This window comes from Seriola dumerili, unplaced genomic scaffold, assembly GCF_002260705.1.
Source record: "Seriola dumerili isolate Sdu_G_001 unplaced genomic scaffold, Sdu_1.0 BDQW01000097.1, whole genome shotgun sequence".
Lineage (NCBI taxonomy): Eukaryota > Metazoa > Chordata > Actinopteri > Carangiformes > Carangidae > Seriola > Seriola dumerili.
Genome location: NW_019174352.1, coordinates 1,192,228 through 1,214,869, shown reverse-complemented (window position 1 = coordinate 1,214,869; position 22,642 = coordinate 1,192,228). Strand labels below are relative to the sequence as shown.

The 22,642-nt window shown below is 41.9% G+C and overlaps 1 protein-coding gene across 1 annotated transcript in view; it reads left to right on the top strand.

The window, feature by feature from the left end:
• The window catches only part of LOC111222511 (spondin-1-like), an 81,385-nt gene that overhangs the window by 57,170 nt on the left and 1,573 nt on the right, over positions 1-22,642 (top strand). The window contains exons 7-14 of the mRNA XM_022746268.1: positions 7,294-7,358; positions 10,593-10,794; positions 14,385-14,525; positions 14,917-14,992; positions 17,208-17,390; positions 21,052-21,222; positions 22,144-22,311; positions 22,422-22,580. Coding sequence (XP_022601989.1) covers positions 7,294-7,358; positions 10,593-10,794; positions 14,385-14,525; positions 14,917-14,992; positions 17,208-17,390; positions 21,052-21,222; positions 22,144-22,311; positions 22,422-22,580 — 1,165 coding nt within the window. The remainder of the gene's footprint in view (positions 1-7,293; positions 7,359-10,592; positions 10,795-14,384; positions 14,526-14,916; positions 14,993-17,207; positions 17,391-21,051; positions 21,223-22,143; positions 22,312-22,421; positions 22,581-22,642) is intronic.

Sequence of the window (22,642 nt, the reverse complement as noted above, 5' to 3'; positions counted from 1 at the left end):
TGGCCGCTTGTGCCCAAGTATTGTGTTGTCCATGGGTCACCCACAGCCACATCAGCGATTATGCAGATGGGTTTCTTCCTGTGCAGCGATGTAATGCCAAAGAGCTTGAAGGCCCTGCATAGCAACTGGCCGGCGAACCTTCTGTAACCTCCTTCCTGGATGGACACTAACTGCGTACGCCATCCTCAGCTCCGGCGTTCAGCCAACAGGTCCTCCTCAACCTTCAGCTGCCTATCCCAAGTGGTGGCAAGAAGCCCACTTGATGATCTTTGATGCTGCTGCAGCCTCTCCCCTTTCTCGACAAAGCCGTTCATCTCCCTGCGCAGATGGCTTCCCTTTGGAGTGTTTTGAGGTTTTGGACTGCCACCCTTCTAACGGCACACTGTCCCAGAGGAGTGATTTGGCCTCCTCGTCTCCTCGGCCTTCACTTCCTGCCAGTCCTGACCCATGGATATTTAATGTTATAAAGAAATACTGAAACCAAACCAAAGTTTTCAGGAAGATTTGCTTTATTGAATATTACATTTTGATTTGAAACTAGCAATGGTAGCATTGTTTTGCAATAAGGGAACACAGGTTGTTGTTTTGTACAGTGCAATTACAGCAGCTGGCTTGAGGGACAAGTAAATTACAATGTAAGTGGACAGATGATAGTAGCGTGGCTCTTGGCTTCATATCCATGTCACAGGTGGTTGATAAATAACCTGCTGAGCTGAGGTTGTTGTGTGCGTGTGTCATACAGTACTTGGCAAATGATCGAAGACATCTTGCTGTACGAGGGAAATTGCCGTTTATTCCCGCAAGGACAGATTGTTTCATCATGTGTCACCTTTGGATCAGAGGGTATGTGTTCATCTGTGTGGCATGTTTCTAAGTCAATACTTACATGTGTCATTGGATGTGTGTGTGTGTGTGTGTGTGTGTGTGTGTGTGTGTGTGTGTGTGTGTGTGTGTGTGTGTGTGTGTGTGTTCCCACGGTTTGACCCAAGTTGTGAATTTTATCCGACTGAGTTACACTGTATTGGCCCAGTCATCCATCTGTTCCACGGCCCCAATGCAATTGTAATTGCATTAGTGCAGTGTTGATTTTTTATTGGACACCTTTTCCCAAAGTCCCCAGGCTCATTTTCCTTTATTAGACTGAGTCTGGAAAGACAATACAGAGCCTCACGCCGCCACGTGCAGAGTCCCTCCAGGCAAAACTTCATTCCAAAGTGAGCGAGTGATAAGTGGGCAGAACCGAGACCGTTGAGGGGATTTGGGAAGGAGTGGCGCAGGCTGACTATGTCTGCCGCTGTCCTGTTCACACAAGTATGTTTCTGTCCAGCTGTTTAGAAAAGTGACCTCCAAATTCTGAAAATGTCACACAAAAAGCAAGACGGGAGTTTGGTGAGTTTCCATCATGCATCCTGAATTGGCAGGTTGATGCTGATGTTGACCATGCTTGTATCTGAAGAACGTAAAAGATTTTATATTGCATAGCTAATGCTACAAAAGCATACAGTACTTTGCGTCTTCTTATTCTTGACCTTGGAGCTAGTAGTTTAAATCTGCTATAATCAATATTTGGTTATGTGAAAGAGGACGCTTGTAGTGATGAAACCATGGAGAATTATGACCTCTGCAGTTCCCTTCTGTGCTTTATAACGTCTTTCAACTTAATGTTTTGTTTTTCCAGCTCGCAAATTAAGTCTTTCGCTTCACTCTGACTGTTCTCATAACAATGTCTTGACCACAAGATGTGTTTCTGTATCTACTGGATACATAAGCGGGCAATTGTTTGCTAACAAGTTCGCCATATAAACTTTCACAGCTTAATTCTGCTGCTCAAGTTGCCAAATTATCAGCTATTGCAAGTTTTACAAGGTCAATTTTAAAAGCTTTTTTCAGGGGATTTCAACCGCAGTTTTTAACAATATCTCAATTTTAACTCCAACCACCACTTAAAACATAAGAGGATTGGTGTAGAGTTCCCTCCTACACAGAGCATCACTTCTTGTTAGCGAGGAGGAGGACAGAAGGACAAGGCACTCTGGGAAAACAAGTACCAAGAGTGGATGATGGGAATCTGACTTTAAGACCAGAATCTTAACTGATATGACCCAAATGGACCTGGACTGTCAGAATATCTACCATCTAGCATTTACCACAAACCGTTTAACACTTTATTTTCCCCACTGGTGCACTCAGGATACAGAACTGCACCTGTACTGATCAATGACATCATCATGACATCACGTGACAGTTGTGTGGAGCACCACATCAGTGAAACAGTAAGGCCCTTGGACAAGGTTCGTGGCTGCTTTGTTGTGACATCACAAAGTTACAGAAGTCCTGACGGCTCGTTTTAAGGCTCAGTGTCTGAATACAGGCTGTGTGTGTTTCTCTGTGGACTGAGGCTTTGATACTTTCACCTGCTTTATGATCAGAAAAGACATGTAAATCTCATTGTTTACAATATGACACCTTTGATAATTCTCATTAATGATGAATTTACAGATTTTCAGTCATGCTAACATTGTGCTTCTATATGTATGACAGTGTCTGTTTGTGGATCTGTTAGTTGTTCCACTTCTTTGGCCCAGACTGAAATAGCTCAACAACTATTGGATGGATTGTCATGAAATTCAGTGCACATATCCACAGTGCCACCATAATGACTTCTAATGATTGTGGTGACTCCTTCACATTTGGCGAACAGCATTTTATTCTTTGGGCCAGCACTTCTGCCCCTGGCAACATCTCTGTGATGACAAGACTCTGGGAATTCAATTAACCCCGATGTTCTCCCACAAATAATTACACCACTCGTTTACAGACTGTTATTTATAGTGTTATAAAACTGAAAATAAAAATGCAAATTCTCAAATTTGAAAAGCTGGAGCCGTCATTTTTTTTTTAATCAGTATTTTTCTTCATAAATTAAAAGCAGAATTGTTCAATCAATTAATCACCTAATCATCCCTTAATTATAATAATTAGAATTCAGGTTCAGGTTGGATATTGGTTTATGTGCAGTTGAAGGGCTCAAAGAAAGAAAATGAAAAAAAGAAAAGAGTAAGAGGCAGCAATAAAAGACTGGAAGGACTTACAGAAAGGAAAAGGAGGGAGGGAGTGAAGGAAGCGTTATCATCGAGTGTGTGTGTGTGTGTGTGCGTGTGTGTGTGTGTGTGCGCCCACGTCTCTTCTAACCCCTGCTCTTTCTCTCTGCTCCTTTTTTAACCTCTCTCCTTCTACAGATTGTTACTCTCTCCTTCCATTAAGTGCTTTGTTGTAATTTTTCCCCTCTGTCTCTCTCAGTTGTGTCTCCCCCGGTTACCAATCCACCCCAGTCCCTTTCTCATTGTGTGGTCTCTTCCTCTGTCTTTATTTGAACTTTTTCATCTTTTTCTTTCTACCCTTTGTCTTTTCATAAATCACTTTCCCTGTCTCACGTCTTGTTTCTCTTCTTCCTCCTCTCCTCTTTTTCTGTTCCGTTTTGGCTGGACCGGCCTTGAGCCAGCGCTACGTATACAAATGTCCATGAGTGAGTGAGTGAGTGAGTGAGTGAGTGATATCGTTATTGGTCGTACTTTTCTAATTGGCCGTTATTATTATTTGGGGCCAAGAGTTTCCATTGCGTCATCAGGAGGTGTTTACGGTGGATGCACAACAGTTTTTTAACTATTGTGTTTCCTCCAAAGTGACTGTGGCCTGTATTCACCTCAGCTGCAGATGATAACATGCCTTCATGCCTTTATTTGAGTTGGGCTTGTGTTAGAGGCAGGTCTTTATTACTAATATGCTCTGTTTGTCTGTGGCTGTTCGGGCTGCATCGGTGACGGTTGATGATAAAATGTGAGCCCAGTCCTGAAACACGCTCTCAATGAATGTGTAACCGGCCCACCAGGATTTCTCACTGTGCTCCTGATGGGCCAGTTTGACTAACAGAAACAGTCTGTTGTGCAAACAACAATAAATCAGAAATGGACTTTCACTGTCAGCGCTTGTGTTCCTGTGACAAGAGCCCATTTCTTTTTACGTCGACAGCATGTTGTGCTGTTGCATTTTCAGATTATTCTCTATTGAGTATTGAAGTTTATAAGTAAGTGTTTTGGCCAAGTAGCGCCATCATGATACTGACAAACACAAAGCGCCCCCTGCACATTCTCATACACTGTCCAGCCATATACTTTGTACCTCGTCTTGTTTTTGTTCTTACCTGACCACCTTCTATCCCTCCACCTCCCTCTCCCTCTCTCCTTCTCTTTCTCTTCTCCTCGAAATCATTCCTGAAAATGTAATGTGCCTTTAAACATTGGTAAATCACAGTTATTTTGTGCCATTACAATAATTACCATAAACAAACAAAGCCATTACAGGAAGATTTGCATCTCCTACCGGCCTCCACGAAGCATTGTGCATTATCTGATACCGGCTGAGGGCTGCCATAAAATGTGCAGGGCTGTTTCACAGGAATAAGATGCTCTTCTTTTAGTCTAGATTGAACCAAAGCATTGAGATTTGCTGGTGGCGGCAGATGGCGAATGGAGTGAAAGAATGATCGAGACAATTACCTCGAACATTTTTGTCCTTTCAACATGTTTATCTGGAAAAGTGTAACAATTGGCTTTCGTGCATTTGAGCTATCAAGGTTGGAAAAACATGAGCAATTGCGGGTAAAGTGTTTAGTCGCGTCTAACTGCGATTTGAATATGTAGTGCATCACAATGACAAAATTAAGTGGCCTATACTTGAGTATTTTAATCTGCATAGCAAAATGACTCAATTCTGGCTGATTTGCAGTTTACTGTGTTGTGTTGATGGATCCTGTTGTACTAATGTATAACAGACTTCTTTCATTATACTGTGATTGTACAGGATTAAAGTGCCGTCCACACCAAGAACAATAACCATAACGACAACCGTAACGGTAACGATGCGAACATCCACGCTGGTGACCGATAGCATTCTGTAAACAGTGTAGTGCCAAGCACGCACTGCGCGCGCTCCAGCTGCGTCGGAGCAAAACACAAAACACTCACCGCTGATTCTGAGGGGTGAGCCCGATGATTGCATCCCAGATGTCCTTCTTCTCGTTAGCGTCTTTATAAATACTGTTTGTTTGTTTGTTTTTAACCTCAGTGATGACACTCCCTAATGTCGTCTGCCACGTTGAACATGCTTTACCTTGTCGTACAGCAGGACAATATCGTTTAACCGCTGTTATAGTTTTAGAGTTAAAACGATTTTTAAAACGATATATTTACAGTTACTGTTCTTGGTGTCGACAGCCCTTTTGTTTATTGGAGTAAATCAATATTGAACACTCCTGGTGTCGATAATTAACTTTTCAAATCTTGATGTTTAACTATTTTTCCTCAGGTGTGGAGATTTCTTGCCCAGGGTTTCTTGACGAAGCTTGTGCTGGAGTGGGAACTAAATATAAAGTTCATTTGGCATGGCTTTTAACATCTGTAAAAGTTGTTTGTTATAACTTTCCAGACTGCGCCATATGTGCGTTTTCTGATCTGATGTCCCTTCTGGCACGACCCCGTTTACACGTAGTCACTTCATGTGTCGTGGGCAGATGCCTCCGTGCATCCGGAAACATTTGAGATGGTTTGAAATCTGATCGCTCCCTGACCGCCTAGGGAGGATATTTGAGCTGCACGCTAGCCAGATGTTGAAAAGGCATGCATGTATCATTATCTCCAAGACAAGTACGTAATCCTTACACCTCCCACGGTGTAGCTATATCAGTAAGCAGTCTGTGGAAACACCCTCTCACTGTCTGTTTTTCTTTACACATCCGTGTTCTGTCTCCTCCGTACAGCAGCTGAAGTTACAGTAGAAACACAATGAAGTGAGCCGTTTTTGTATGTCTCATTAAAGCAACAGGAAACAACAGCTCCGGCAATTTCTGCACATACAATCCAATACAAGGCTGTGGCAGTTATCTGATCTCCGATCAGCTCGACCGCTGGATGATCTGTGTGCGTGAGAGAGTATTGATCTGTGTGGGTGAGTTAGAGCCCATGAAGACAATAAAACTTTTGTCTCACTTGTAGTTCATGAATACATAAAGTACAGGCAGTGCAAGATGCAAATCACATTTCTTTGCGTTTCATTTTGTAGCTCTTTGTCATATTTTTGACTGGTAGTTACTTCGGTCGCAGTTTCTGCTGTTTCAGTTTCTTTCTCAGCGTTTTAATCAAGAAACAATATAAATTATCCATGCCAGCTTGTGTGTTTCTGTCCCTCTGGCTGTCTACATTCAGATACAAATCTGTCTGTGTGTGTCCACCTTTTTGTGTGTGTGTGTGTGTGTGTGTGTGTGGGATTGTTTGTGTATATGAGAGGATGGAGTGTGGTCTGAGGCCAGAGAGGCCACAGAACCCCAGGCTGGTCTGAAGAGAAGATGGACATTGACTTGTAAACTTGTTTTCATCCCCACACACACACACACACACACACACACACACACACACGAACACTAACACACAAATACACACGCAGACACTCACCCAACCACCCGCCAACACACGCACACACACATACACACTTGTTTTCTCCACACCGCCCCAGGGAAGAGAGCAGGCTTTCAAGGCGACTCTGGAATCTTCAGTCAACCAGAAAAAAAGGATTTTTTTCCTGGCATTTCCCAAACTGAGGCTGTTGTTTGTGGTTGTGTGTGTGTGTGTGTGTGTGTTTGTAGGTGTGTGTGTGTGTGTGTGTTTAAAAGAGAAAGAGACAAAAAGAAGAAGTGGAGAAAACACAATAAAGGCTCTTATTAAACTAGAAAGGGCACATTTGGACTTTCCAATTCAGTTCTAATCAGCTGCTGCACCAAACTAAATCCATCATTTGTCTTCCTGCTTTTGGCTGGAATAATTACATCCGATGCATTATGATAGATAAATGCGTTGGTGAGTCCATAAAGTGGCTGTAATGCTACAGAGAGACTATAGAGAGTGGTGGGTGCTGTGTGGCGTGCAGAATGAGGCTCCTCACCAGAATGAGAGACGGCTATTATAAAACAGCACAGAGCCTATTTGTCCTGATAAGAGACACTTTGTCCAGGTTCTTAAGCCTTTGAAAAGTGGAATACACTTTGCTGTCCCTGGATGAGAGTACTCACCCTCGGTCATGTCAATTTGTCAATTTCGGTCTTTTCTCTGTCAATGTTTTTTTTCTTTTCTCTTTATAGTCATCCATTTAGTGACAAATTACTTCTTACATCGCTCTCTGTCTCTCTCTCTCTCTCTCTCTCTCTGTCTCTCTGTCTCTCTCTCTCTCTCTCTCTCTCCACAGGGAGATGAGGTACTGACTGTCATTAAAACTAAGGCTCAGTGGCCAGCGTGGCAGCCGCTCAACCTGTAAGTATCACTCAGTGTCAGTTTTACTAAAGGGAACAGGCACATCTGTGAGGGACATGATTGAAAATTAAAATGGAATAAAATGTGAAACAGAAGCAGTCGAATTGAAATTAAAATACTTTTATTTAGTATTTATATATTCTTGGTGTTTGTTTGTATTCATTTAGTTGCAACTGTAATTACCAAAAAGTAGAAATTTAAGTTTTATTTATTTTTCTGTCGTCTCCAGGGTTCATGAATAATTTTGTTAGTACTGGTAATTTGATTGGATCAGTATGAATGTGGGTGTGCACATATAATCATATCATTTAAATTTCAACACCTCCACAGAGTTAGCTAGTTTGGATGCTGACGCTGTTGCTGTTAGCTGTTAGCTGTTGCTGTTAGCTGTTAGCTGTTAGCTGTTCCTTATTCCCATTTACCCACCTACCATGTCGTTCCATGTCATGATTCCATTCATGGTGCTTATGTGAATTTTGGTCATTTACCATCACCACATCTTGGCCCTTGACATGGAGCGGCTAACACTAGCTAGACCTCCTTCGTCTTATCATTTGGGCAGGAGCTGCAGGTGAAACAAAAGTAACGTCTAGTAGTGGGAGTCAGTGCTAACATTAGCAAGCTTGGCTAACTAGCCTCCACTCTCCAAGTCGAATACAAACCTTACAGTATGAAAGGTCAATGCACTAACGCTTTTCTAGTCTTATCATCCACTCAAAGCGCTTTATACCACAAGCTACATTCACCCGGTCACTCACACTTTCATACAACACTTTTTCTACCACATGCACACACTCACTCACAGATGATACATCTTGCCCAAGGACACTTTGACATGCAGACAGGAGGATCCAGGAATCGCACCACTGAACTTCAGATTAGTGAACAACCGGCTCTGCCTTTGAGCCACAGCCCCCAGTGTGTTGTAAAGGGACTGACAGCTTCAATATTAACACAAATACTGTATAAGCTGAGTCAGGTTGTCATATAATGTGACTGATAGAAATAACACAAATAGACAAAACAGAATGGACTTGAGGGAGCAATAAAAACAGCTGTAAATATTCCAAATAAAATCTATAGTCTAATTAGTTTGTGAAAGACCACAGGTACAATAAGTCTGATATCCTTTTCAGGCTCAGGAGTAATAATAATAACCACGACAGTCCATCTATATGGGACTGTAAATCTGTGTCCTGAACGGGCCTGTGCACTTCGATTGGAGACTAAGAAAAGAGATGAGCTGACCAATCACAGAGTCCGATCAAAGGGATGTTGCCACCTGGTAAAAAATCTTCCATATAGGATACACCTGTGGTTCCTCCTCTCTCTTCTCTCTTTCTCTCCTCCGAGATAATATCACCAGCGGCTGACAGTCTTAACGATGTCGAGCCCAGCATCGTGAACTGTACGCATCGTCAAATGCCAGTTTGGTAGACATGGCTCCCCGCCCCTCCTCCGAGAACACATTTGAGGGATTGGCACATCCTTGATGATGGCGGACTTAGATCAGTTTCCGAGTCACAGGCCGGAGGATGGAGGAGAGAGGAAGGAAGGAAGCGTAATTAGTACAATGGAAAGCCCCCTCGTATCTCTTAGTGCACCACAGACGATGACAGCGCGTCCCCTAGCAACGCCAGTTTTCAGATGTCAGTCAAATGCTGCCATTGGAAACAGACCCAGAGACCATGAGTTTAAGTGTATTTCCACAAATTTGATCTTTTTTTGCAAAAAGATGCAAAAAAAGATGCAATGTAGCTGCAAAATCTTATTACTTTATATTTTTGACCACAAAAAAGAGGCAAATTCAAATTTCAATTTGACTTTAAATCACACGTGAGATATTCATCATGTGTGTGTTGTTTTCGTCATGTTTTTTAGCAGCATTGAGTTAAGAAAATAAGTTTAGGCAACTGCATAACCTTGGGTTTATTAAGAGTTTTGGTCTGGTGGCCAAGCTAAAAAACAAGGCTGATTTTCTGTCTTGTTGATATTTTGGAGGCCCACAAAACAATATGCCTTTTTTTTGTTGTTGTTGAGAAGCTGCCTGAGCTTTCCTTCAAGCCAAGATTATTCTAGATTTATTTATAAAGCATAACATAATCTGTGTGTCATGAAGTAAACAAAGATATAAAATACTGTGTATTTATAATATAAGAAAAACACTATATTTATATAATGTAGGATATTAAAGATGATCAACCGAAACAATAACAGACAAATATTTTATTACTTTTTTAGAGACATCTATGAAAATGCGACTTCTACATTAATCACTACATCTACATCCTCATTATGCGCATATGAAATTCTAAATTAGCAGGAAAAGTCTGAAAAAGTTTAATTTCTGGCCCAATAAATGAAATGTAAATTATAATTAAAAATTCTGATAGTATTGTATGAATTTTAATAAATTTATTCTTAATTGGTTCAGGATTCCTTCATTTATACACCTCTTTAAAGCCAGGAATACTTCTCTGAATAGTCGCACACTCTGGCATCGTGTGCACTCTTTGGAATTAGTTCAAGAGCAATTAGAAACTTATCACTATTCTAGCCCTCAGCAGAGCATGGACACACACACACACACACACACACACACACACACACACACACACACACACACACACACACACACACACACTAATGTACTGTATCTTTCACCAAACATCTGTTTAATTACCCCTCCTAGCGTTGTCTGTCATTTGCAATATATTGTGCCACTATTATTTTTACTAATGAGAACATTCACACACATACGTGCGCACCCACACAGTCACACACTCACAGTGTGAGTATGAAATACTTGCTCATTTTGTTCAATTTTGCATGCAAAGTTGTCAAGTTGTTCTAACAGATTTATTTTTGCATTTATGGTATGGTTTGGTTAAGACATTATAATTAAGATCCCAAAGACAGTTTTCTGCAAAGAAATTTCAAATTAGCTTATTATTATATTCACAATACATTATTATATTCAGTGGGTTTTATACATGCAAAATCTCATTATGAGCTATTTTCTGCCTCTAATTGGATATTTCGGAGCTTCAATTATCCAGCAATTAGCAGAGTGTGACTCGGGTCAGAGGTCGTGACATTGGAGGTGAACTGTAAAATGTTTCTCCTGAGATGATTATGTCAAAAACACAATTAGGGCTCACTCATTAAAATAATACTCAGGATTCTTCTCTTTTGCTCTTTTTTTTAATTATCTTTCCCCGTCACTGTTGCCAGGCGAGCAGCTCCATCAGCAGAGTTTTCTGTGGACCGGACCCGTCACCTGATGTCCTTCCTCACCATGCTCGGGCCCAGTCCAGATTGGAACGTGGGGCTGTCAGGAGAGGACCTCTGTACCAAGGAGTGTGGCTGGGTGCAGAGGCTGGTGACAGACCTCATTCCCTGGGACGCAGGCACTGATGGTGGTGTCACATATGAGGTAGTGTATCCTATTTCGCCTAATTTGTAACCGAGGAGGTGTGACATGTGACATCTAGTCAAGGCATTGCAGTTGCATCAGTTTGCTAAAGTTGCTGCCATCATGTGGGATCATGGAGAAATGATGGAGGCTGTAAGAAAAGCCCCAGAAATAGATGTCACTTCCTTTTTCTGCCACAAAAGTCTAAAAGCAAACAGACTACTACTTATACACTTCATTTAACTCCTTAATGCTCAGAATAAAAGGGTACCAGTATCTTCTGTGTAAATCCAAGAAAACCACACAAAGAGTGAAATGTTCAGGTATTACCAGGGCTGACATAATTTAGCTTCAGTCTTTGAGAAAGATATTTGGAAAATATAGAATGCTAACATTAAACCCTAGTTTGCTAATGTGCTGTTAAAGATTAGCTTGTTGTATATGGGGATTTTGTGTCTGTCAGTGAAGTGATGAATGAACGGTAACACTCTAAATGTTAGCTTGCAAAATGTTAGCCTAGTTAACCTCTGTAGTTGTTGTAATTCGCCTTTGCTAGCTAGGTTTAAAGCCGTTGTTGTTAAGTTGTTGTTTCCTAACAACAAAGTAGATCAGTTAAATACAGTAATGTACCTAATGTGTCTACTCTAGCTAATGTTATTTGAAGTTATGAGTTTGTAGAGAAGAATAATGCGCTAACCAGCTTAAGATAGCTTAAGATATTTAGCTAACAAACTACAAACATTCACTGCTAAGTATTAAAGACGTCCTAAATAGCTGCTCAGGCAGTGTTGTATCAATGGATACTGTACTATACTGTGTCTAAGACAGTTGATTAAAGTTGCAGTGATAGACCTTAATTGTTAAAGATTAATAATTCGCTTTAGTGGCAGCTGACAGTTAAAGTAGATCGCATGTTATTATGATATTAAGTTGTATAGCTCACTAGCTGTTGGCAGGAAGTCGTATATTAAACTCCCACATCGCAGCACACTCGACTTCCACCTGTCTACGACTGTGTTTGACTTCTTTGGTTTTCTACATCCTTAGAATTAAAGGTGCTCATCCATATTCACCCACTGTTTTGAGACTACAGCAATTTATTTATAGGTTACAAGCTCATGAATAAACAAGGGGCTTATCCAGCTGAGGGGAGGTGGTAAATATCTTTCAAAAACCTCACTTATATAATACCACATCTCTTTCAGCTTCTGTTACTTCTTAGATGTGGAAGTGACTGTTCTTGGCCTGTTTTTATCCTCATGTCAAACAGTCTCTTTATTTGGTCTCCTTAGCTCTCTGACCTACACTTGCACTCGCTTCCAGATTGACTTGATTTTGAATGTGTATTCTAAATGATCAAATGTTGTGATCAATAATTAAGGCAGTTAGTGAGCATTTTAAAAAAGAAACATAGATTAGACAGTGGTATTTCTTTTCCCTATCTAAATGTTGTTTCATGTTTATTGTGCTGTGTGTGAATTGTGTATAAAATGTGGGATATAACACAGTGTAACTCTGCACTGCCTTCACATTGCTGTTGCCTTGGTCCTGGGAGATATTTAAACTACTGTCTCTAAGCTCATGATGTGTATCCACTCCTCTTACTCTGGAAAGTGTCCCCCTGAAAATACAACATTTAGTTTTTTAAAGTTCACCACCAGATCATGCGTTCATTGTACTGTACAGCAGACATTAAATGACTGCCACCTACAGGCAGAGACATGAGATTACACATCTTCCAGACACTTGCTCACATTTTTACTGTATTAAAAAAAAACATATAGTTTCTTTTTGATTGCAGACAAAGTTGTTATTTCTAATTTTCCCCCAAAAAGTAAAGGATGTCTTCTGTTTGGATTCACACAAGATCTTTTCAACCACAGAGTCGGAGAAGAAAACTTTAAGCAAACCTGCAAACTACAAAGAGAATACGGCACTGTAGATGAGCATATAACTTCATATTCACACTCCCTTAATAGATGTCTTCCTTTTGTCTTATTCAGAACTGCTGCATGTGTTAAATCAAAAGTTTCTTTAAAACTTTTAACAGCAAAGTTGATTCAACCTGAGAGAAGAAAGAGAATGATTCATTTTTGTCACATTTTTCTGGCTTACTCTCTAGAGTTTCTGTCTTTTTCTTTTTTTTTTTAAAGCTCTATCAATATGTAGAAACTCATGATATCACACACACCTAGAAACAGTGTCATGAATATCTAATTAAAGGGGAGTTTAAACGGATATAAATAATGCATATTGAGATCAAACAGAGAAGAGGCTCTGGACCGGATGGCTGATGAGAGACACAGCCACTTTAGATGCCTCTTTCAGGGCCCATGACAGGTACCCACCTCCCCAACCGGTGTCGGTCAGAAAGGAGAATAAAACTGGTGCAGCTATTGTAGAAATGTAATTTTTTTTTTTTTTTTTTAAATTCTGCTTTGAATTGCTGCTGCTCTACTGGCCCTTGTCTCAAGAGAAATTATGTTGTTCTTGTTTTAGAAGCCTGTTTCACAGACATGCATGCACTATATGCTGCTAGATTGGATTAGTATTCTGCGTCCCACCAATAATTCCCATGCCCTAAATTTTGGCTGTTTAACTTTGATTATTCTAACGATTCCTCAGTGGAGGACTCAAACTCTCTTCCCTCAGGCGTATTTGATACCCAGTATTAGAGGTCGACCAATTAGTCTGTTTGGACGATTCATTGGCGCCGATAGGACGCTTTTTAAATCGGAATCATTTTGCATCATAAGACACAGAAATTATGAGCATGATGAGGTTGTTGGTTTTAGTATGGCATTATTAAAGCATTAGACTGAAGAATAACTGCTGCTCTAATGAAAGCATACTGTCTCTGTTTTGTTAGCAAGCCTGGCACAACTAAAGGCCAGTGGCCATATCTGATCCTTTGCAGGCCTATCTGTGTCCTCTCCGATATTCAAGAGCAGATGTTTTCCTGGAGGACACCAACCAACCGTGGGAGGGTGGGAATAATTCCCCTTCCAATCATGAACCGATCTTCACCTGTAGCGTCTTATTTGCTCAGGAACATTTCCCCTGATTGTTAAAGAGCCGTCAGAACTAATTCACCTTTATATTCACATTCACAACTTAGAGACATCCACCCGGGGAGACGACTGTGAAAACTTAAAGGCCCTTGTAGTGCAAAAAAAAAATAAAATTCTGATTTGATGTTCAGTACAGCAGGGGTGCCTTCTGCTGGGTGTTAAATTCATGTCCACCTGATGTCCCACTTTGCTCAGAAATATTATTGATTTCCAGAAAGGTTACTCTGGGATAAAAATGTTCCAGAGGCATCAGCTCTTTTATGTGTAAGACACTTAAAGCTGCTTTAATTGACTTTTCTGGCTACCTGGGGGCAATGCAACTAGTTGTAAACACAGCAGAGACATAAAACTGTCAGACAACTGTGTTAGCAAACAGTGAAACTGAACCAAAACAGTGAAGTCGGGGGCCACGAAACCAAAACAACAAGCTGAAAGATGCTAAAAGGCTTCACGGAGGTCAGGTTACAGGTTACACATCATCATTTCTATTGCTGTGGTCATATTTTTGCTCACTTACCCAATTGTTTCACCCTCTTTCAGTCACCCAACAAGCCTACCATCCCTCAGGAGAAGATCCGACCCCTGACCAGTTTGGACCACCCCCAGAGCCCATTCTATGACCCCGAGGGAGGGGCAATTACCCCTGTGGCCAGGTTGGTGGTGGAACGCATCGCCAGGAAGGTAAAATATTTACCATGCAAGAGTGTAAATAATAATGCAATGTAAATGCATTTACAGCGTGTCCTTATCCACTGCTGCTAATTTAAAAAACAGCCACTGCGCTAGGTGCTCGGTTCAAAAGGGTTGTAAAGGTTTTGTTATTCTGCTAATGAAGACTGTGTGATTTGGTTGAAAGATCCAGAAAAAGCTAGTAACTGGACCTTGACAACATTTTTTGAATTTTAGTTTGGGTTGTTTTTTTTTAGGACAAACAACAATTTTCAAGGTCAAAAATGAAGTCTCGCCCTCAAAGATTGCTTCATCTTGTAAGAAGCCTTTGGACACTTTTTTGTGTGTGTGTGTGTTAGTGAATGTTAGTGTGTAACAACAGTTTTCTTTTGTGTGTGCACAGGGAGAGCAATGTAATGTGGTCCCAGACACCATAGATGACATTGTAGCCGATATTGGACAAGAAGAGAAAGAGGAAGGTAGAGTTCACACACACACACACACACACACACACACACACACACACACACACACACACACACACACAACCACGTCATCCTTTCCTGATTACAGTCCTTCAGGGAAAGAGTCCAACCACGATACAACAGATTAACTTACAGGGCTCGATGCAGTGTTTAACTAATTATTCAACCCCTGTCATTACCTGATATTGCATTCCTTCATGTTCTTTGAACTTGCTCCTCAGTTCACTGTGTTTGCTAAACATTCACTTAAACTGTCAAGTCATGTCGCTCGTGGACTGGAGGGATTCAGCGCCCAATGATGCTCAAGGACACACACTAAACTCATTAAAGACACAGCTGGTTTAAGTTGAGTCTCAGATGAGAGGTCAGATAGTCAGAATACACATCTGGCAAGGCCTTGTCATCAGCCTGCTGAGAGAAGGTGGGCGCCCCGCTGCTGCAGAGCAACACAACTGCGTCTGGAGCAAGTCCCGTCCTTATCAAACGTACTTTATATTCTGTGATGCACCTCCGGGCCTGTCACTCTGGACAACAAGTACTGCACATGAAATCTCTTCGTGGCCACTAGTTTTCTCTTTCTATCTCAATTTTCTCTGTTTTTTTTTCTTGCAGAAATGTTAAAGATTGAAGTTGTTTGTAACCCTCTCTGGAAAATGTTCTCTCTGTCAATTGTATTTCATTCATTTCCCCACAATATCCACACCTGGAAACTAAGGCATGATTTCATGGCTATGTTCAGGAAATTCAAAGCACTTAGTTAAAGATGTAGTTTGACATTTTTGGAAGGTATTTTTATTCTCTTTATTGCTGAGTGAGAAGATAATATCAACACCAATCTCATGTGTAACTAGAACCAGCAGGCGAGTAGCTTTGCATGAAGACAGAAAGAACAAGCCTGGGCATTGACGTTCAAAAATATGCCAATACCTCTAATTCCCACTAATTAAAATGCCGTAATTATTTCTTGGCTGAGTGCAGTGACTTCCTGCAGTGACTCCAGGAACTCACTACAACCAGCCACTGCACTAACCAGCGTGTTTGGTAGGTGTTTTTTGGGGGGTTTTTTTAACCTTTGGACAGAACCTGGCTCGTCACTTCACCGTTTCCAGTCTTTATGCTAAGCTAAGCTAAGCTAAGCTACCTGCCTCTTGGCTCCAGCTTGACACAAACATTTCTGTCACTTTTAATGTTATTAACTGAGTGTAACACTCTGACTGCCTGAAAATGTTTGTCCTCATGCTTGAACGACGCCCAGCTCTCTGTGTGTGGACGATCGGATCAGGTATAAATACTTTTTGATGTCACATGTTGCACAAACTGGTTATTGTCTGGTGTAACGCAGCCCTTGCAGGGATCAGCGCTGTGGCCTGAGTTGGACAGGCTAAACGGACAGACAGTGTTGTACATGGGTGCTTTGTGCCTCTTTTTTTTTTACTGTAAGTGGCCTTGGATAGGTTGCAGGGTTTTCTGCCCATGCAGCAGAATTCTTAACAAGGATCTCCTGCCGCCTAATAAATGTCTTCTTCAGTCAGTCATGAACATTTGCTTCTTTCCCTCCTCCCTTAACTCCACTTGTCCTCTCCTTCTCCCTCCTCGCTGTGTGAGCTCACACACCCCGAGCGCCACTGCTTCCATTTACACATCAACCCATCGCTCCTCTTACCTCCGTCTCTGCTTCTCCAGGTTCTTTTCTTCCCTCATTCTCCTCCTCTGTCATTACATGTTATCCCAGAGAATTGGACCCGCTCAGGTTCCTCCCTGAGGCCTGATTGTATATTCTTTCTCTGCTCTGCTCTCCCCTCCCCTCTTCTCATTTTCTCTGCCTCTCTGAACTCCCGAGAGAGCATTATTAATTGAAGCCTGTACCCCTGATACTTCTTGTAGTTGTGCTTCCACTGATAATTGGACAAGACATTCACAAATCACACTCTTCTCATTCCCTCCGACTCTGTCCCTCCGCTCCTACCTCTCCCCCTCAGATGTCACTCTGTGGCCACATGTGGTACTCTACCTGCGGTAATAACCTTTGGGCACGATGTTGGATAATCAACGTTAGCCTAGTCCCCCATCCCTCACCCCTCCTGCTCCGTTTGACAAATTAGTTCCACTGCTTTAGCGAAATTAAATAGAAAAGTAAGTTTTGTAAAAGCAAATTCAACCGCTAACAGTCCTTCACCCACATACCACCCCTCTGTTTTTCCTCTCTCAGACGACACACCGGAGACATGTATCTACTCAGGCTGGTCTCCGTGGTCGGCGTGCAGCAGCGCTACATGTGAAAAAGGCCGCAGGATGAGGCAGAGGATGCTGAAGGCCCAGCTGGACCTCAGTGTGCCGTGTCCCCACACTCAGGATTTCCAGCCCTGCATGGGCCCAGGATGCAGTATGGAGGGTAAACACACACATACACACACACACACACACACACACACACACACACACACACACACACACACACTAATATACTGTTATTAGGTTGGAATCTAGAAGATCACAACTTTCCAATCCCTGCACTTACTGGATAAATAAAGGTTCAGACAGTGATTAGTGTATTCCTTCAGTGGTTATCTGTGATTGTACTGAGAAGAGGTTCATTTATAGTATCACATATAGCCTAGATGAATAATGGAGCATTTGGAAAAGAACAAGCATTCTCAGCCAGTTTCCCTTCAATAAATAACATTTATTTGGTCGTGTGGAAGCATTTCCAGTCGCATCACCAAAGTGCAAATGCAGATAATTCGCTCTTCCCCTCATCACATTTAAAGTAACAGGTCTTTAATTCGTTTGAACGGGGCCAAAGAGAGAAGCCTTATCTCACTAAAGAGCATTAACACTCACGAAAACCTGGAGCATGTCATTTGTTAGAAGTAAATGTTAAGTGTTAATCCAGCAGCTACCGAAGTGCCTCCCGGCTGCTGTCGACAACAGCAGAGATGTTTCCGAAATACTGCAAAGCATTTTGGAAACACCCCCTAACCCTTACCGCAGTTCAGCAACATGCTAAACTTGAGAGGGTGAACATGGTGAACATGCTAACCATGCTAACATTGTTAAAGCGCGTATGTTGGGAATGAACGTTAGCATGTTGACATTAGCCTATGTTCCTCAAGGGATTTTACCTTTCTCATTACACAAAATCCTTTCAGAGTTTTCATGTTTGAGGCGTTTGTGTCCTATCAACAGGGGGTGGGTGATCAGTCAACCCTCAAAATAATAAGCAGATTATATCTTAGGTGTTTATCTCATGCTAATTTAGACTCAGTGTCTGTGGGTGGTTCATTTTGGCTTAAACCGATGGAATCTTTGGTGAAAACACAAAGCTGCTACCTCATTTATATTTCACAGCCTAGTGGTGTTATTTTACCCCGAAATTTAATTGTGCAGCTATTCGATGACAAATGGGGTCATTGTTGTGAAGGATTAGGCCGCTGTGTGTGTAAAGGAACAGGTGAAACGGAAGGAAACAAGTGGCAACTCTGTGATTAGACTGTGGAAACCAGCATCTGATTGTGAAAACAGCTGCCGGCTGTAAAAGACGGTGACGCCCACACATATCTGAAGTTGATATGGTTACATCAACAGAGTATGTCAGAAAACACAGTTAATCCCTAATTACACAGAGTAAACATTGGTGATTGGATACCCTAATTACTTCAGTGAAACATAAAAGATTATGTGGATTAGCCGTTAATGCTGAGCGGCCTCCTGCATCCAGGATTCTTACACCGGGATTTGACTGTGTTTATCTTTGACTAAAAGAAATCAACGCACCGGGCTCTCATTGTTGTGTTAAAGATAATAGGAACAACAGGAGGATTGTGTGTGTAAAGGATCCTAATTGGGACTCAGAGACGTGTAGATGCAAAGACACAAACATGTTCGCGGTTCATGGTAATCCAAGCATCAAAGCTGATGACAGATGTCTTTTAGGGAAATTGGCACTGACTTCTTCCTGTTTCTCTCTGTTTTTTTGGCAAAGGGCAAACTTCTCTCTCTCTCATTTCTATCAGAGTTGTCAATTTGTTGCTCTTTTACTGCAAGTAACAACCCTCCCATCCTGCAACAAACACATACATAAGCACACACACACACACACACAGCCCCCCCCCTGAGCTTTGCTTTTGTCCAATTCCCAGTGAAGTTGTCAGTTTGGAACAAATGCTGAGAGGCAGCACAGTCGGCGTCTGTCTTCTCCCTCCTCACTCTTCCTCCCCTCGCTCCCAGGACGTCTACCAGTCATCAGACAAGTGAAGCTCAGGCTGTTCAAGGCCAAAGGAGCTTCACGCACACACACACACACACACACACACACACACACACACACACACACACACACACACACACACTGGCACCATTCGGCGCTCCTCTTATCGATTATCAGACAGCAACACAGATAGCTTTTTGTTCCTAAGCACCTCTCCTTTGTTTTCATTTAGCGCTCCGTTAGTGTGCGGTGGGAGATTGATAATTGCGAGGTTCATGCTGAGGCTGGACCGGGGCCGAAGCCAAGGGTGATTAATATTCCCTGGAAACACTTTGGTTCTCTGGGGGCCTCAACCGATCCAGAGATACCTGTATCTTTTATTAATGATTCACTTAGCTCTGCTTTATTAGGCCACGGCCAGTAAGCAGTGCCGTTCTCAGGTCGCTGGAACGTACGAGAGTCAGGTGATGTGAGTCAAAGAAAAGTCCATGCTAAGTTGCTTAAAGTTCATTCATCATTTTTTAGAAAATCATATTTACAAAGTCTGTTCTCATATAATCGTCTCTTCTTGACAGACTATTTTATCACTTTTAATAAACTATCCGCACCAGGACCGCTGTCAGAAGACGTGTTTCAGGGAGACGACAGTGAAGGGAAGTCAGATTCGTGCAGAGACGCGCTGTAAGTGAAGAATAGCGGGATCTTGAACTGCCATGCTGGTTAATAGTGATAAAACACACCAGAGTGGACCTTGTTAAGCCAGAGACGCTGCAGTTTTCAGCTGATACAGGCCGGGATCATTCATATTGACTTTCACTCCCTCAGGCCGCAGCTGTGAATAGGACTGTCCCTCAGGCAACTTGACTTATTAAAACAGAGTGGAAGCAGCTTTTCTCTCCGAGGAAGAGCTTTTTGAAAATGGCACCTTCCACTTTGAGATGACTGAACAGACTGAAATCCAAGCAGCCGTTTGAGAGAATCCCAGTTTAGTTTGAGGGGAGAGTGTCTTGTAACCGGAGGACTGGGGGTTCACATATTTCCCGACAAGTATTGCTGCTCGACTCTGAAGCCGAAACAGCTGGGAGAGCAACAGACTGAAGATTTAAAGCTGTAGCCGTTCAGCCTGATTAGGAGTTTGAACGTTTTCCTCCATTTCCTCACATGGGTTTCCTCCCACACTTCATCAGGAACCTGTACACCTGCTTATTCATGCGATCAGCCACGGTAGCATTAAAAAAACATACAGATACAGGTCAGGAGCTTCAGCTCATGTTCACATCAAACATCAGAGAGACGTAAAAGGGACGGGGGGAAACGACGAAATAAGATTTTACCCATTTGAAATAGTAAAAAAAACAAAAAATAACAAATCAATCTGTTTATGAATCCATGATCCTTGATGTGATGTCCGTCAAAACTGACTTTGGCTGAAGTGAAAGTTCAATTTTTAGACACTTAACTCTGTGCGTTCGAGAGCACCGGGTCACGTAGAGTCCTGGTGTGTTGACTTATTTCACAGGGAACCTGATACAGAACTTTTTTTTTTTGCAGCGGCAGCTGGAATTATTATTATTTGACCAAAGCTAGCTTGTTGGTATTACTCATTGAAATAAATGCTCTCCTCCAGCAGTGGATCTACTTTTTTGTGTTGGTTGTAATGAGGAATGGCAGCAAAGCCTCTGCACCTGCAAATTATGAAAAAACAAACCACAGAAGTTTTCCTAATAATAAATGAAATGGGAAAAAAAAAATGAAATATAAAAATGTCAAGATGTTCTTCTAATTTTAACTGTTGCTAAGGAGATGTTGTTCTATTTTTATTCTCCCCCCCCTCCTTGGTGGACAGAACCTTCGACGTGCATGATGTCGGAGTGGATCAGTTGGTCGGCCTGCAGTGTGTCCTGTGGGATGGGCATGAGGTCCAGAGAGCGATACGTCAAACAGTATCCCGAGGACGGCTCGCTCTGCCAGCTCCACACCGAGGAGACCGAGAAGTGTGTCGTCAACGATGAATGCTGTGAGTCCTTGTTAACGCTGGACAGCTGTGAACCTGTGGGGTTTTTTTTTTTTGTTTGTTTTTGTTGTTGTTAAGAAATTAAAATTAAAAAGGTCAACCAATCAAAGACGCACACATTTTGTTAAATAGAGTGTAATGGATCAACAAACTGTCTAATGACTCTAGTTCCATATGTGAGTTGTGTTTACCTCTACAGGCGTATTTTTATTTTTATTTATTTATTCTTAACTACATTATTGAAGCTTCACTTCATCTGGAGCCTTTTGGTCCAGAAGCTATTAGAAGATTTAGAACTAAGTGTGAAAATTTACAAACTTTACCATGTTAACGTAAATATATGTTAATAAAAATTGATATTTTATTCAGAATAGAATTCAAACTATATTTTCCTGTGTTCTCACCTGGCCATATTTCCACTAGAGCCAGATGTCATAGGTGATAGTAGGTAGGTAGTCAGTCAGTCAGTCAGTCAGTCAGTCAGTCAGTCAGTCAGTCAGTCAGTCAGTCAGTCAGTCGCCTCTTTGGTCCAGACAGAAATGTCTCACCAGCTGTTGTTGTTGTGATGGATTGCCATTCATTCCTGTAGTGTGTTATTTGAAATTCTGTACAGATATTCATGAGGACTCCTGTTGACCTTGGTGACCCCACTGACCTTTCCTCTATTGCCACTGTGACGCTGACATTTGTGGTTTTCAGTGAAATGATTGCTGTGAAATCTGATCTGTGATATTTGCTCTGTTCTGTTTGAGAGTTCATATGTTTAAAAAAAAGAGTCTTTTGATATCAGAAACTCTGTGATGTAAAAAGGAAAATGACAGATGATGATGTTGTGGATCAGTCTCTAAAAATCTGACAACGAGCTCGACGTTGACGGTCAAACCGGATCCTTTTGCATTAACTGACACACTGACTCTCCCACAGCGCCCAGCAGCTGTGTGGTGACTGAGTGGGGGGAGTGGGACCCCTGCAGCGTCACCTGTGGGATGGGCATGAGGAGACGTGAGCGCATGGTGAAGATGCCTCCTATAGACGGATCAATGTGTAAAACTGAGGTGGCTGAAGTGGAGAAATGCATGATGCCCGAATGCCGTGAGTTGACAATTATTTATTTATTTATTAAATTATTTATATGATCTGTTGTTCACATATTTGTAAACTCGTGCTTGTGTGTGTGTGTGTGTGTGTGTGTATGTCTGCAGATACCATCCCGTGCATGCTGTCCCCGTGGTCGGACTGGAGCGAGTGCAGTGTGACGTGTGGGCGTGGAGTGCGAACACGTCAGAGGATGCTGAAGTCTGATCCTGCAGAGTGCAGCGAGGAGCTGGAGCAGACGGAGAAGTGCATGCTGCCCGAGTGCCGTAAGTGACTCCAGTACAAAACTTTACTGTCTGTCTGTTAAAGGCGAATTCTGTTTTTACTG